This window comes from Tetrao urogallus (assembly GCF_951394365.1).
Source record: "Tetrao urogallus genome assembly, chromosome: 12".
NCBI classification, from domain to species: domain Eukaryota; kingdom Metazoa; phylum Chordata; class Aves; order Galliformes; family Phasianidae; genus Tetrao; species Tetrao urogallus.
Window position 1 is genome coordinate 18,410,438 of NC_136825.1, and position 12,699 is coordinate 18,423,136.

General features: G+C 49.9%; 1 protein-coding gene across 1 annotated transcript in view; it reads right to left on the reverse strand.

The window, feature by feature from the left end:
* Positions 1–12,699, reverse strand: part of GLG1 (golgi glycoprotein 1) — a gene marked incomplete at both ends in the record, with an annotated part of 55,820 nt that overhangs the window by 22,474 nt on the left and 20,647 nt on the right. Inside the window, 4 exons of the mRNA XM_079541270.1 lie at positions 71–274; positions 5,593–5,808; positions 7,608–7,694; positions 9,757–9,789. Of these exons, the coding sequence (XP_079397396.1) occupies positions 71–274; positions 5,593–5,808; positions 7,608–7,694; positions 9,757–9,789 (540 nt within the window). The remainder of the gene's footprint in view (positions 1–70; positions 275–5,592; positions 5,809–7,607; positions 7,695–9,756; positions 9,790–12,699) is intronic.

Sequence of the window (12,699 nt, forward strand, 5' to 3'; positions counted from 1 at the left end):
CTTCCCAACGTGGTTTTCTATTTCATTTTTAATAGATTACTGCAAGAAGGGAGGCGAGAGGACAACTCACATTCTCACAGAATCGCTCCCTGTCGTCTCGGCAAGCAAAGTAGAGGTGGCGATCCAAGTGGAAATCATCTGAAGAGAGCTCTGCTACGCGAAGGATGGCCTTCTTACACTGATCAGAAACCTGGACACGAGGATCGTTCTCCTCCGCCTCTTTAACCAGCCCTTTTTCCAGGCATGCCACCACCTCTCCTTGGGAGTGGGCGTCCTGTATGGAAATAGGAAGAGAGCATTGGTGTCACAGCGCTTGCACAAGGAAGCGGCCCGCGGCTCTGTGAAATGAAGCAACAAAATCACGCACAGACAGACTCCACAAGTCCAGTATTCACCACGCTGACACGAGGCACCGGTGAACACCTGCACTATCACACACCTTACACATTGCCACCCTGATGGTCACCTTGCTGCTGATCCCTCCGGTGCTCCAGGTTTGTTTTAATGTGCCCTAATGAGATTATCACTACTTAAGTCACGCTGCTTGGAGCAGTTTACCAAAACAGGCAAATTACTTTTCATCCAACATAGCTCTCTTCACACCATGGCAACGGCAAGCAGGGGCATCACACTAAGAACATACTTGAGCGAGAGAAAAACCCAAGTTTCTCCATGCTGAGACAAGCCTTCACTTTGGGTGGTGATCATTAGCGATGCTAAACAGGCCACAAAGGAACTCTGACCAAATGTAGGCTTCTCTATGCTAATCCCTCTGCAAAGGGAATTAAAATCTTGAACGTGCTCAGCAGCAGATGAAGTCTGAGACAAAGCAGCCCTGTCCCAGCACTGCACCCCCGTCCCACGAGCCCAACGGAGCCTGGGGCTGCAGCTGGTGGCTGCATACAGAGAGCTGTGCTCTGCGTGAGGGCCCAGGAGTGGCAGTTCATCGCTGACCAAAGCTCCATTCCTCTTTTGCTATATTCTCTGTGTGCCTCAGAATCCCATTCCTACACCTTCACAGCAGCTCCAACTCCTCTAGAAACAAGAATGATTCTTGAGCTGATCTCTCCAGGCCTGCAACCAAGCTCCTTAACATAAGCTGGTCTCCATAAACACAACCAGGACCACCCAAAGCCACGCAGCTTTCTGTGCTGACACTCCTGGTTCAGTTCTGCCACACCAGGAGAGCAAGCAGGATCTGCCAATCAAAAGTCATAAACAAAACCCAGTTTAAGAGGGCTAAAAGTAGCTTTTTCCTTAAAAAGCAGGAAACCCCCAAACCACACAGCAAACGCCCTGGTGTTTGTTTGCTTTCTCCTCTGAATGGGAACTGGCCAACCTCCATCCCAGCCAGGTGATGGCACCTCTCAAGAAATCTGCTTATTTCTCAGCAGCCACTTTAGGACTGGCCTAACAGGGACCTGCAGAATACTAGTTATAGGGTACATCTGCCACCTTCCTTACAACTGACATTTAGTCATAACCACACTGAACACCAACCCTATTCCCCAAAGCTCTGTGGTCGGACAGGGACAGTAATTACAAATGGGGAAAGGGAAATTATGGAAAACAGCCACTGGAAGCTGCTCTGGTAGTGCTGCACTCAGCTGGGAGGTGCAGCAGGCCACTGTGCCCCCTGCTCACCTGCAGCATCCCACAGCCAGCCAGCAGGAAGGAACAAGGCAAGCTGCTTCTGCTGGGAAGGGCAGAGGCTTCCAGCTTTCTTCCAGCGTGGTCAACAGATACTTATTTTTAACCACCTAAAGGAAACCTGATTTGCAAATGCAGGATACTGAATGCTGTACTTCGGGGACACAATAAGCAATGAGCTTACAAACAGGTTTTGGTTTTGGAGATCACCGTGCAGTGCTGGCTACCCTGTACTAGAGCAATTTTAAAACACACCAGACTTACCATGAACAGAAGTACATGCAAATCAACAGGGTCAGCTCTTGAAAGATGCAGTCCTCCCCTTTGTTTCCTACCTCTGAGCATCTGTGTGCCTTCTTGGAGCACTCCCCAGCCCAGCTGAGACAGCTCAGGAGATGCATTAAACTCACCTGGGTTCATCTTTAGGCAGAGCTGAGCCCTGAGCACTTGTGCTGACTTTTGTCACCACTTGAGATGCAGCTAAAGCAGCTCCTGACTGTTTCTTCAAAAGCACACGAAAGCAGCCATGCTGCTGCTCAAGGAAAGAACACGGGCAGGACTGAAAAACAAGGTCTGGAGAAGCCTCAGCTTGACTGCTCATTTTAAGGACACAAAGAAGCAACCTGACTGTCAAAGCTTGATTATGGTTAACGCTAAACCTCAGCCCAACTGGACACAGCCCAGCACAGAGCACGGGGAAGGACTGCCAGCTTACGGCAGCTCTGCTGTGAATCCGTAAGGCATAAGAAAAACCCAAGCAGGATCTGTTTGTCACCTCACTGAAGCGTGCTACAGCTGCTCTGGTTTTACAAGGCTTTAATTATTGGCCAATGCATGCTGTAATTGATGCTGCGTCACCTGACAGCGGCAGAGGTCTGCTAAACACACACAGCAACGGGGGGGGGCCTATAGGGGGGCAGGGTGGGGCAAGGGGGGGCATGGGGGTCGTGGGGGGGAGCATGGTCCTATGCAGGGGGGCTACAGGGCCCTATGAGGGTCGTGGGGGGGGACATGGTGCTACAGGGGGGGCACGGGGCCCTAATGGGGGGATCTTGGGGGAGGTGTCAAGGGGTGGCATGGTCCTATAGGGGGGCACAGGGCCCTATAGGGGTCTTGGGGAGGTAAAGGAGGGGGAGTCAAAGGGGGGCACAGGGCCCTATGGGGAGGGCATAGAGCCCTATGGGGTTCATGGGGGGGCATGATCATATGGGGGGCACAGGCTCTATAGGGGTCGTGGAGGGGTCTTGGGGAGGTCACGGGGGGAGGTCAAGGGGGGTATGATCCCACGGGGGGGCACAGGGCCCTACAGGGGTTATGGGGGGGGGGGGTCAAGTGGGTGGCATGGTCCTATTGGGGGGGCACAGGGCTCTATAGGGGTCTTGGGGGGTCATGAGGGGGGTCAAGGGAGGCACACTGTTATGGGGGGGGCACAGTCCTATGGGGGTTACCTTGACACCCGTGGGGGGTGTCAAGGTGGGGCATGGTCCTATGTGGGGGGGTTACAGGGTGCCTTGCATCACCTTATGAAAGGACATATTTGGATCCACAGAGGATGCAAGCTACTTCCCAACACTGCACCAAAGCCAACTTCAGCACGGCGCTTTGAGACACTTTAACTCTTCAGACCAAGATTCAAGCTCTGGGCACACGACTTTAGGCCAAGACAGAGCCTAAAAACCTCACTTCTTACTATTCCCTTTCTGATTTCCCCACCCCCAATACTGCTCCGGCTCTGCCATCCCTGTTTGCTTTACTGTCATTTCCAGAAGCTCCTCCCGACAGACTCCACTCCGCCTGGGATGCCTCATATAACGTGCACTGAAGTCACCCTCATTATGGCTAGTAATCACTTCCATCTGGGACATCCTGGTTAAACCCAAAGCAGCTCCAGCGCAGCAATCCACCACCCATCCATCTGCTACAAATGCACCTATCACTGAGACCAGGAAAGCAGGGAGCCCGTTCTGACGGCAGCTCAAGAAGAAAAGCTCAGTTACAATTACTGATTTCAATTTCAAATTAGATCCCTACTGCATGAAGACAATGCAAGCTTTAAACACCAGGAGACCACAGTCACTATGGAGCACAACAGCCAAGTGGAAAGGTGACTGAAGCTGCCATGAAACAATTCTCCCCCTCTAACTGGAGGAAAAGAAACATAGAATAGATGTGTTACAAAACTTAATGCTTTCAAAGGACACATCCACATCTTTCTGCTGTACACAGATTGAGACTTCCAAGCTGCTCTTTATTGCTCTTGCAGCGGAGAAAGCCAACGAGGAACATGGAAAAGAAAGCCCAGAAAGCACTGCATCAGGACCAACAAAACCAGCAGGAAGAGAATTCAATTAGGAAGTAAAAAGAGAGCTAAAACAAAGAAAGAAGCATGGGAAAGGTAAACTCTTAGCTGGCAGGAGGCAATGCAATTCCCCAGTACCTACAGGCACCGTTTACAGGTAAAGAAGGCAGTTTATCCCCGTTACCACAATGGAGCTAACAGCACAGCAGCCTGCTGAGGGTGCAGCAGTGCTCCTCTCCATAAAAAACAGATGCATCTGTGCCCCATCTCCTCCTCAGGTGCCCAGCCCCTATTTATTGCATTCACAGCTCTGCTCAGCCACACAAAAGACCAATGATTATTTCTCTACAGGCAACTCTCAGAAGCTGCAGCGTGGAAGCAAAACCTGAACCGGCATCTGATGGGAGCAAATGAGATGAGATTTCTCCAAAGCAGAAATGGGATGGAACAGAACATCAACAAAAGAAACACTTGCATAGCCATTTATAGCTGTTCCCAGAGCAGTGCGAAAGACTTCAATTGCTCTGAGTGCCAAAGATGACAGCGTAACAAAAGAAATTCTATGACAGGCTGCTGTGCTTTCACAAACCAAGGCATAACATTCTGGGTTGGGTACCAAGAAAGTGAGGAACACGCATAGAAGTGTCCCCCCACCAGCTGCCTTGTGCCCTTGTGGCCACCCAGGAGCTGGCTCTGCTCTGGGCAGAGAGAACAGTGCAACCTGTCAGCACCCTGAGGGCTGGGATCACACAAGGGACAGCAGTCCCCATGGGGCTGCCAAGTTACTCACACAGGAGCCCAGCAGCTTCCTGCACTTCTAATGTGCGATCTGGCATGCTCAGAAAACACATCAAGATTCTCTTCCTCAGTCAGATTCCCCCAGCCATGGCTATTTAAATTGGAATTGATTTTAATTTGGTGGTGCCGTGGCTAACAGGCAGAGCTGGCAGCCAGGGCTCCTGTATGACATTCCTCATTCCACACAGTGTGTTAAAAGCAGCATCCCATTTCATGAGACCCTTCAGCCCAGGATGAGAAGAGAGAACCAGTTACTCAGCTGCTACCAGGCTGAACCCACAGTGCCTGCAAGCTCCCCCTGCTTCTAGGGCTGCCTTCTTCTTGAAAACAGGCACTGAACTTTGTGCTTCCTGCTGCTGGAATACAGCAGGACTTCAGTTAATACTCTATGGACACAAAGCACACATCTCAGCCAAAAAGACTTCTTCCAGCTAAGCATACAATTGTCTTCTTCTTCTTGGTGTTTATTCTTCTCTTTTAAAGAGAAAAGCTTATTACTGTAACATCTTTTTACATCCTCATGAATAGCTCACAGGGTAATTTTATCCCCAAAGGCAGAAACTTACCATAAAATGAGGCACTCCCTCATGCAGCACTACACAACTTGCTGCCTGCATTACTAATGTAGGGAGGGAGAGACAGCACAGTGGTGATAAACTTACACCTGATGACCACAAACTGCTCTCTGCATCAACCTCCACTCCAGTTCTGTATGACAAGAACCAGCACAGTGTTACAGGCAGTACGAGTTACCCAGGGTCACGCTGTAGCAAGGACCATTCTCTTTTTGGGGGGGACAGAGACAGAGCGAGCCAGTAACAAGGCTGATCCCTTCTATCAGATACCTTCTCCCCAGGCCGAATGCTGCCACATTTCAGGAGGTTGATGTCAGCCTTGCAGTCGTCCATGAAGCCACAGATCAGCCGGTAATCACTGAAGATAATGGCTGTCATCTTTGTGATGTACTGATGGCACTGGTACTCCGTGATGTTGCCTCTGTGATCCACCAAACATGACACCAAGAAGCCTTTGCCGACTGGTTCATCTGCACACTCCTTGATCTGATAAAATAAAAACACAGAATTGGAATACAGTGGCTGAAGCATGTGGAGAAAGCAAAGGCAGTGATCTTGAGGGCTGGAAGCCCTCTTGCTCCACAGCCATGTTTCATAATAACCAATGCTGAATCCCTGCAATCAAGCGCATCTGTATGAAAAATTACAGTTTGGCAACCTTTATTTAGAAAACAGAGACTATTACAGCATCTCTAAATCATACTTGGACCCATGTGAACCACTCGACCCCTCGCACAACACAGCATTCTGGCTGGAAGCAAGACTGACCCAAAAATCAACACAATTTTTATGGAAGTGTTTATAACTCGCTGGAAGCTGCAAATATCACTGCAGTGGAAAACTCTCACCAAACTGGCTTTTAATCAGGCTCACCAGCATTCTTTATGCTGATCTTCACTGCAGGCAGAGAGCAAGCAAGCCTGCCTCCAGAGCTGCATCTTTGGTTTGGGAGCCACGAGCCAAACCAGTGCGCAGCCCTGGCTCATATTATTGCTTTATTAAGCAACAAATAAAGGAAGGAAGCAATAAATAAAGCAATAACATGGAGGAATCGCTGCTCAGCCACACAACAAGAACACACCTACCTGTCAATGGAAGCAGAATGGGCTAACACTGTGCTAGCAGTATAAGCCAACTGTATGCGTTGGGCTTCTGTGGAAAAACCATTAAAACCAGTGCAATTGCTTATGCACCTGCCCAGTATCAGATAACAAGAGACCACGCAGGATTATTGCTATTTACCCGGCTCGCTTTTAAGTGAAAACCACTCACCAAATGGTGGAAGAGCAGCAATTCATGCTGCTCACCACAACTTCAGCGCAACGCTGGCAGGGACGCATTTAGCACAGCTCAAGTTCTGTGCTTTCCCTGCTGCTTTTAGACATCACGTCCCAGATTTAGAGGGCATCATTTACAACAACGCCAGATTGTCACTGTGCAGAAGTGGTAATTACACAGACTGTTAAAAGAGCATTTACAGGAACGCCTTGGTAAAAATCCTGCAGCAGCTACGTGACATAAAACGGGGTGGGAGGGGAAAAATATCCTTCCACGACTGCAAGAAATGGAATTCAATAGCTTTGGCAGTGTTTGCTTTTGGGAGCTACCAAACTCAAGCAATGCAAGCCTTTAAGACAAGCTGCTTTCCTTCCACTCTCCACCTCCCAGCCTTCTTTTACCAGCCACGTTCCTCGATCCCTCCTTACACTGTGTGATGCTTTCCCACAAGCATTATTCTTACCCAGCTCAGCTCATGCTAAGAGAAGGAGCAGAATCTTAACAGCCTGCAAAGAGACAGCAATCAAGCATCCTTCACTCACACCACTACCTCCCCAGGTTTTGGGGCCAGGCTCCTACTGTCAGTCTCCGTTCCTCAGATCTTTGTGTGCTTCTCTTTTACTAACTGAGAACTTTGTTAAGAAAGGGGAATGATGCAGATGAGTACATGAGGAGACATGGGGAACCACTGCTTAGCTGCTCAGCACTGAGGCATTCCTGCATCACCAGAAGTCCATCCTACAGAAAACAGACATACAAACCAGGGTTGCAGGCAATCTGCTATTCGTGTAGCTGGCTTCAGGGAAACCTATGTTAAAGGCCACAAAGGAGCCACTATCTCGAGCAAACTGAATGTTTAAGAATGAGTTTTGGCACGGGGCAGGCTGTAACTCTCACTGCAGAGGAGCGTGCAGCTGCAGGGCTTACCCGGAACATTGCTGGCACTGTTCTCCATCATAAGGAGATGAGAAATTCTGAGTGCCACGACAGCAGTGTGCAGTGCTTACCTCTGCGATGGTGGACTTGCAGACTTCTCTGGCCACAGACTCGAACTTGGGATCTGTAGTCAGGTTCAGCTTGTAGTTCCACAGGAGCTAGAGAGAGCATTTGTAGAAAGAAGGCTTGAGAGCGGCCCATGGAGGAACTGCTGCTTTGCTTCAGGAAATAATCAGACATCAACATTCCACATCGCTATCATCATCCTTCTACAGCACAACAATCAATGCAAAGTCTCCTTGACAACAACTTTGTCTCCTCATTTCTGCAGCACATTTCTTATCCTGAACAAATTCAGACTGCCAGAAATCTTTCTGTAAGGTCACGGGCTGACTCACTGGAAGGAAATACAGCTAATGAAGACATCCACGCAACCAAAAGGGAAAAAACAACGAGAGCTGCGAGATGCTACCTGCTGCCTATTTAGCTATGTTTTCAGTCCCCCACACCTCCGTGCTGTGGCTCATCTGCCTGACACAAACCACTTAACAAAGTCCTCAACGCGAGCAGATTTGATGCTGAGCACTTAACTAAAGCCCTGCAAAAAAGGGAAGGAGACTGCATCCAGGCCCTGACTCACTGCCCTCTACAAAGGGCTGCACTCAGACAACTTCTGTGGACGCGAACGCCCTTCAGACCGACAGGTTCTCTTTTGCTGAGCAGACTCATCCATCAGAAACAGGGCTGCCAAACACCACAGTCAGGGTGGCAGGAGCCAGAGATGAGCTCACGCAGGAGCCCGGATGCATTGGGTCACCCTGCAGGAATCAATCTGGGGCAAGTTATGCTCTGCAGACAGGTCCACGCCTCGGCTTTCCTCCTGAGGCACCACAAAGTGAAAATAAAGGGTAAGAAAGCAAAACCTCGGCAAATTAACAGCCAGAGATGCTGCCCGAGAGGAGCGCTATCAGCTCATCTGTTTTCCTCCAGGAATTTATCTTGTGTTTAAACAGAGATTGAACAGCTTTAAGAATTCATTTCTAATGCTCTGCCTTCGCAGCGGAAGCCAAACGAATATCAAAACGCTCGAGTTTTGTCAAACTTCTATTCTGAAATCTCAGTTGTAAGCCAAGAGTTGAGAAAACAGGGAAATGTGTTCAGACAGAAGGAGAGCAGCTCTGCACCAGCCCTGAGACGGCGGAAGCACACACACAGCTAAAAACGTTCCACTTTCACACCTCCTAGCAAGGCTCTGTCGTGGTGAAATGCTAAATAAAGAGATCCCAGTGTATGTTGGAGGGGCCTAAGTTGTAAACATGCAAGTTGAATAAACAAAGAGAATTAGCGGGGAGATCGTCCCTGCAAAGAGCATCTCCCAGCCAGGATCGGGAGGACAAGAATGAGGTGTAAGAGCATAAGAATGCACTTGCAAACCTCAGAGGGCCTTGGCATCAGATCTCTCCAAGGAAACTGTCCCACAGAAGGCAGAAGAGAGGTTACATTTGTGGCTTAAAACACAGATTCTGAACCTCAGCAACATTTTCCCAGGAGAGAGGATCAGCAGCTGTAAAACCAAACCTACAAACTCTGCTGGAAATGCCCAGTCGGACAGCATTGCCAGGATTGGTTTTGGCATATACCACTAATAAACCAAATCATGGCTTCCGAAAAAGGCTCTGCCTTCTTATTTTAGCCCCCAATGTAGAGTTAGCTTGACAGCCTGAAACCTGGCTAACAGTTTGCTCAGTTAAACACAGCACTGAGAGGAAATCTGTTCCCAGAGTAGCCAAGCAGTTCAAGCTGCTTCGAAATATCACACCCCCATGGCATTCTGCAAGCAAGTCGAAGAATTTAGCAGGTGCGAAAGCAACACAGAAGTTTAAATTCAGCACTGCTCACATCTCTCCAGAAGGAGCTCGGCATATTGCTCCAAGTAATGCACAGGAACAGGAGCCACCCCCCAAGTGCGAGCCAGGAAAGATATCTGCTGCGTTCCTCGGATACAGGAGCTTATAGTGCTCCCTTCTGAAGTTTTCACTAAGAACAGACTGGCTGCTCTTGGTTACAGAAGTCGTGTTGTGCTCTTCCTCCACAGCCCAGCAACTCAAGTGCATCCTAATTAACGCTTCCTGCAAACTCCACCTAAAGTACTTGAGGCTGAAAGGGATGGGAGCTGCAAAGGGCCCAGTGGGAGGCAGAAGGAAACAAAGCAATACTTACGTGGTTGCAGTCTGAAGAGATTTCGTTGTCTGGCTGAAAGGAGACAAGAAAAAAAGAAGCGTCAGTTCACGAATGTATTGAACACACAGAAGAACACAATGATAGAAATGAACACGCTCGTCTTGCTTTCATTGTGAAAAAAATGACACAACAGAAGTGTTAAAAAGCTGCACAGTAAGGTGATGGCATCCAAGCATCCCAAAGGCTCCAGGTGCTCTATGGTGGAAGTGGCACAAGGGCAGCACTGAGGGAGATGCCACAAAACCACAGATGGGCACGTCTGCATCCGGCCCAACTGCCCCAGCCAATAAAGCCAAACAGCACCCGTGGGAAATCGCAGGCTGACATCCACTGCGACTGAAGGGATTTACAGCAGCTCCATCACAAAGGCACTGAGCAGCAAGCAACCCTGACTCAGCAGCTCTGAGCCCAGCCACCCAGAGGCAGGGCGCCCGCAGCACCAGCACCACCAGGTCTGTGGGAAAAAGGAAGCACGAGAAAGGCTTCCAAGTCCATAACTACAGCCATCACCGACCAATGCACTGCTGTTCTGAATAGCAGGAAGTGGCAGGAATTACCTTGCCACAGAGTTCCAAACACAGAACCCACCTGAAGGCTCGCAGCCACTCCTTACAGCTTGAGCAGACTGCCACCTCTCCGAGGCAATCATCAGTTTGAAAATTAACCTTCAAAAAGCTTGGTATCCTAACAAATGCCCCTTCAGGATCCTCAGACCACAGCAATGGCTCTCACAACTGAAACACCGGGACAAAACCCAGGCTGCACCACGTGGAAGCAGCAGCTCTAGCTTTCTGCACCCACCTTAACCACTCCGCAAGAGGGAAGCTTCAGGCTGCAGCCAACTCCAGAAGCAGACAAACGCCCTCCATGGATGTTGCTGCTTCGGTCTATCAACTTCTTTGCAACATTATGTGAATTAGCACTGTATTTACCCCATAGAGGAGGGGCATATCCAATAGCAGACCGGCAGCAGAACCTAGAAGGGCTGGGGAGCACTCCCCAAAGCACCCCACTTACTCGGGCATCCTGCAATCTCATTAGCTTTGCTTTACTTTCATCAAAGATTAACACTCAGCGTGCTTTTTATGGAGAGATGAGCCCAAGCCGATAACAGACTGGTTTGCACCGGCTTGGGAAGTTCAGGCAAGCTTTTCTGGAACGACAGGACATTCGAATGCTGTGCATGAAAATGCGAGGCTGAGAAATGGAGCCTTGTTCTGAGAAAGGCCATGAAGTTGCACAGGAAATAAGGCGGCTTTGGCACTGCATATATTCACAGTTCAGCAGCTAAGCTTGCAGAAGTGAGGGATGCAGCCACCAATGCTTGATACAGAAAAAGATGACCCCTGACCACCTCAGCTGCTCCTCACCTCCCACCATGTGAGTGCAGAGTGGCAGTGCCAACTGCTTCTCCCCACCAAAAAGGAGCAAAAGGGAGAGAAAAAGTATTTTTACCTTTTGCATCCCATTCACTGAGGGGCTGAGTTTTTGAGGAAGGGGAAGAGCAACCTCTGCAACAGCGGTGCCGTTCTGAGCAGGCTGCACCCACCCACTTCACCCCAAAAAGCAGTTTCAGAGCAACACGCTTCTGTAGGAAGCATGAAGAAAATGGAAAACTGAGTCTTGAACTACCACCAGGAAAAGCTGAGGAGCAAGAAGAGCTGCTCTGTGCCATTGCCAGGCTGCAGACCTGATAAAAAAGTGGCCAAGAGGCATGGGGCAGTGGGAGCACCTGGCACCGCATGATATTCGGGCGCCAGGGAACAGAGGACACTGTGCCGACTGTGGGACTGAGAGCTCCTCCTACATCCATCCCCAAGGATCAAGACCAAGGATCTGAACCCTACTCACACCACTGGATTTTGGTGAGCAAGGTAAGAATCCCAGCAGGCTACCAAGGATGAAGGCTTGAAGGCTCTCACCCCCCAGTCTGTCTGGACAGCCAGGGCTGTCCCTTCCCTGGTGCAGAATCCAGCACTGCTCTTGTGAAATCCACATGGTTGGTGATTACCCAGCTCTCTGGCTTGTTTGGATCTCTCTGCAAAGCCTCTCCACCCTCAGCAGAGTCAACAGCTCCTTCCAATTGAGCATCACCAGTGACGGACAGCTATCAGCTGTGGGCAGCCTTCAGGCACTGGGGACAACCTGGGACTGGCCCAAGCGAGAGCCAACAAGAACCAAGCATGCAGCAAAACAGTAAAAGAAAATGGTGATTTGCTTGCTATTGGTGCACTTTGCCTAAGCTCTTGTGCAAAGATCAGAAGGTCCATTAGGAAACGATGCCAATTAGAGCAGCCACGTCCTCACGACTGCAGGCAGATCAGGCCAGGCTGGGGGCCCAGCTCAGCGTGCTGCCACGTGCACGCCTATAGCAAAGCACAGAGCATGTGTCTGCAGCACTAGGGAGGGTTGAATTTCTTCACTCTGACCTCAAACAAACAAACATTTATCACCATCACCCGCAGAGATATGGCAGATAACCCAGGAGCTGCTAAACAAGGAGGCTATCAGGCTGCTAAGGGAAAATGACTCGGGAGCCACGTCCTTCACACAGCTAACAGCAGTACCTTTGTCCCAGCAGCACAAGGCTACAAGGAGGCAATTCAGAGCTCAGGTGTCAGGCAGCCAGCCTTGCACTGCCACAGCAAGAACCAGGGGGCAAGAACCAGCTCAGCAAGCCCAGGCAGTTCCTGCAGGCCTTCCCTCCCCACAGCCAGCTCAGGATGGTCCACAGCACTTCGTGCAACATGGGCAGACACAGGCAGGAATCCTTCTAGGATGAGAGAAATCTGCCCATCCTCAAAGCTGCTGGAACACCTCGCAGCATAAGGCTGCAGCAAGCCAAGTTCGCGCATCCTGCACTCCTGCAAGCATCACGTGGGATTAAAAAAGTTAAACTGGTGATAAAACAGATGAGAAGAC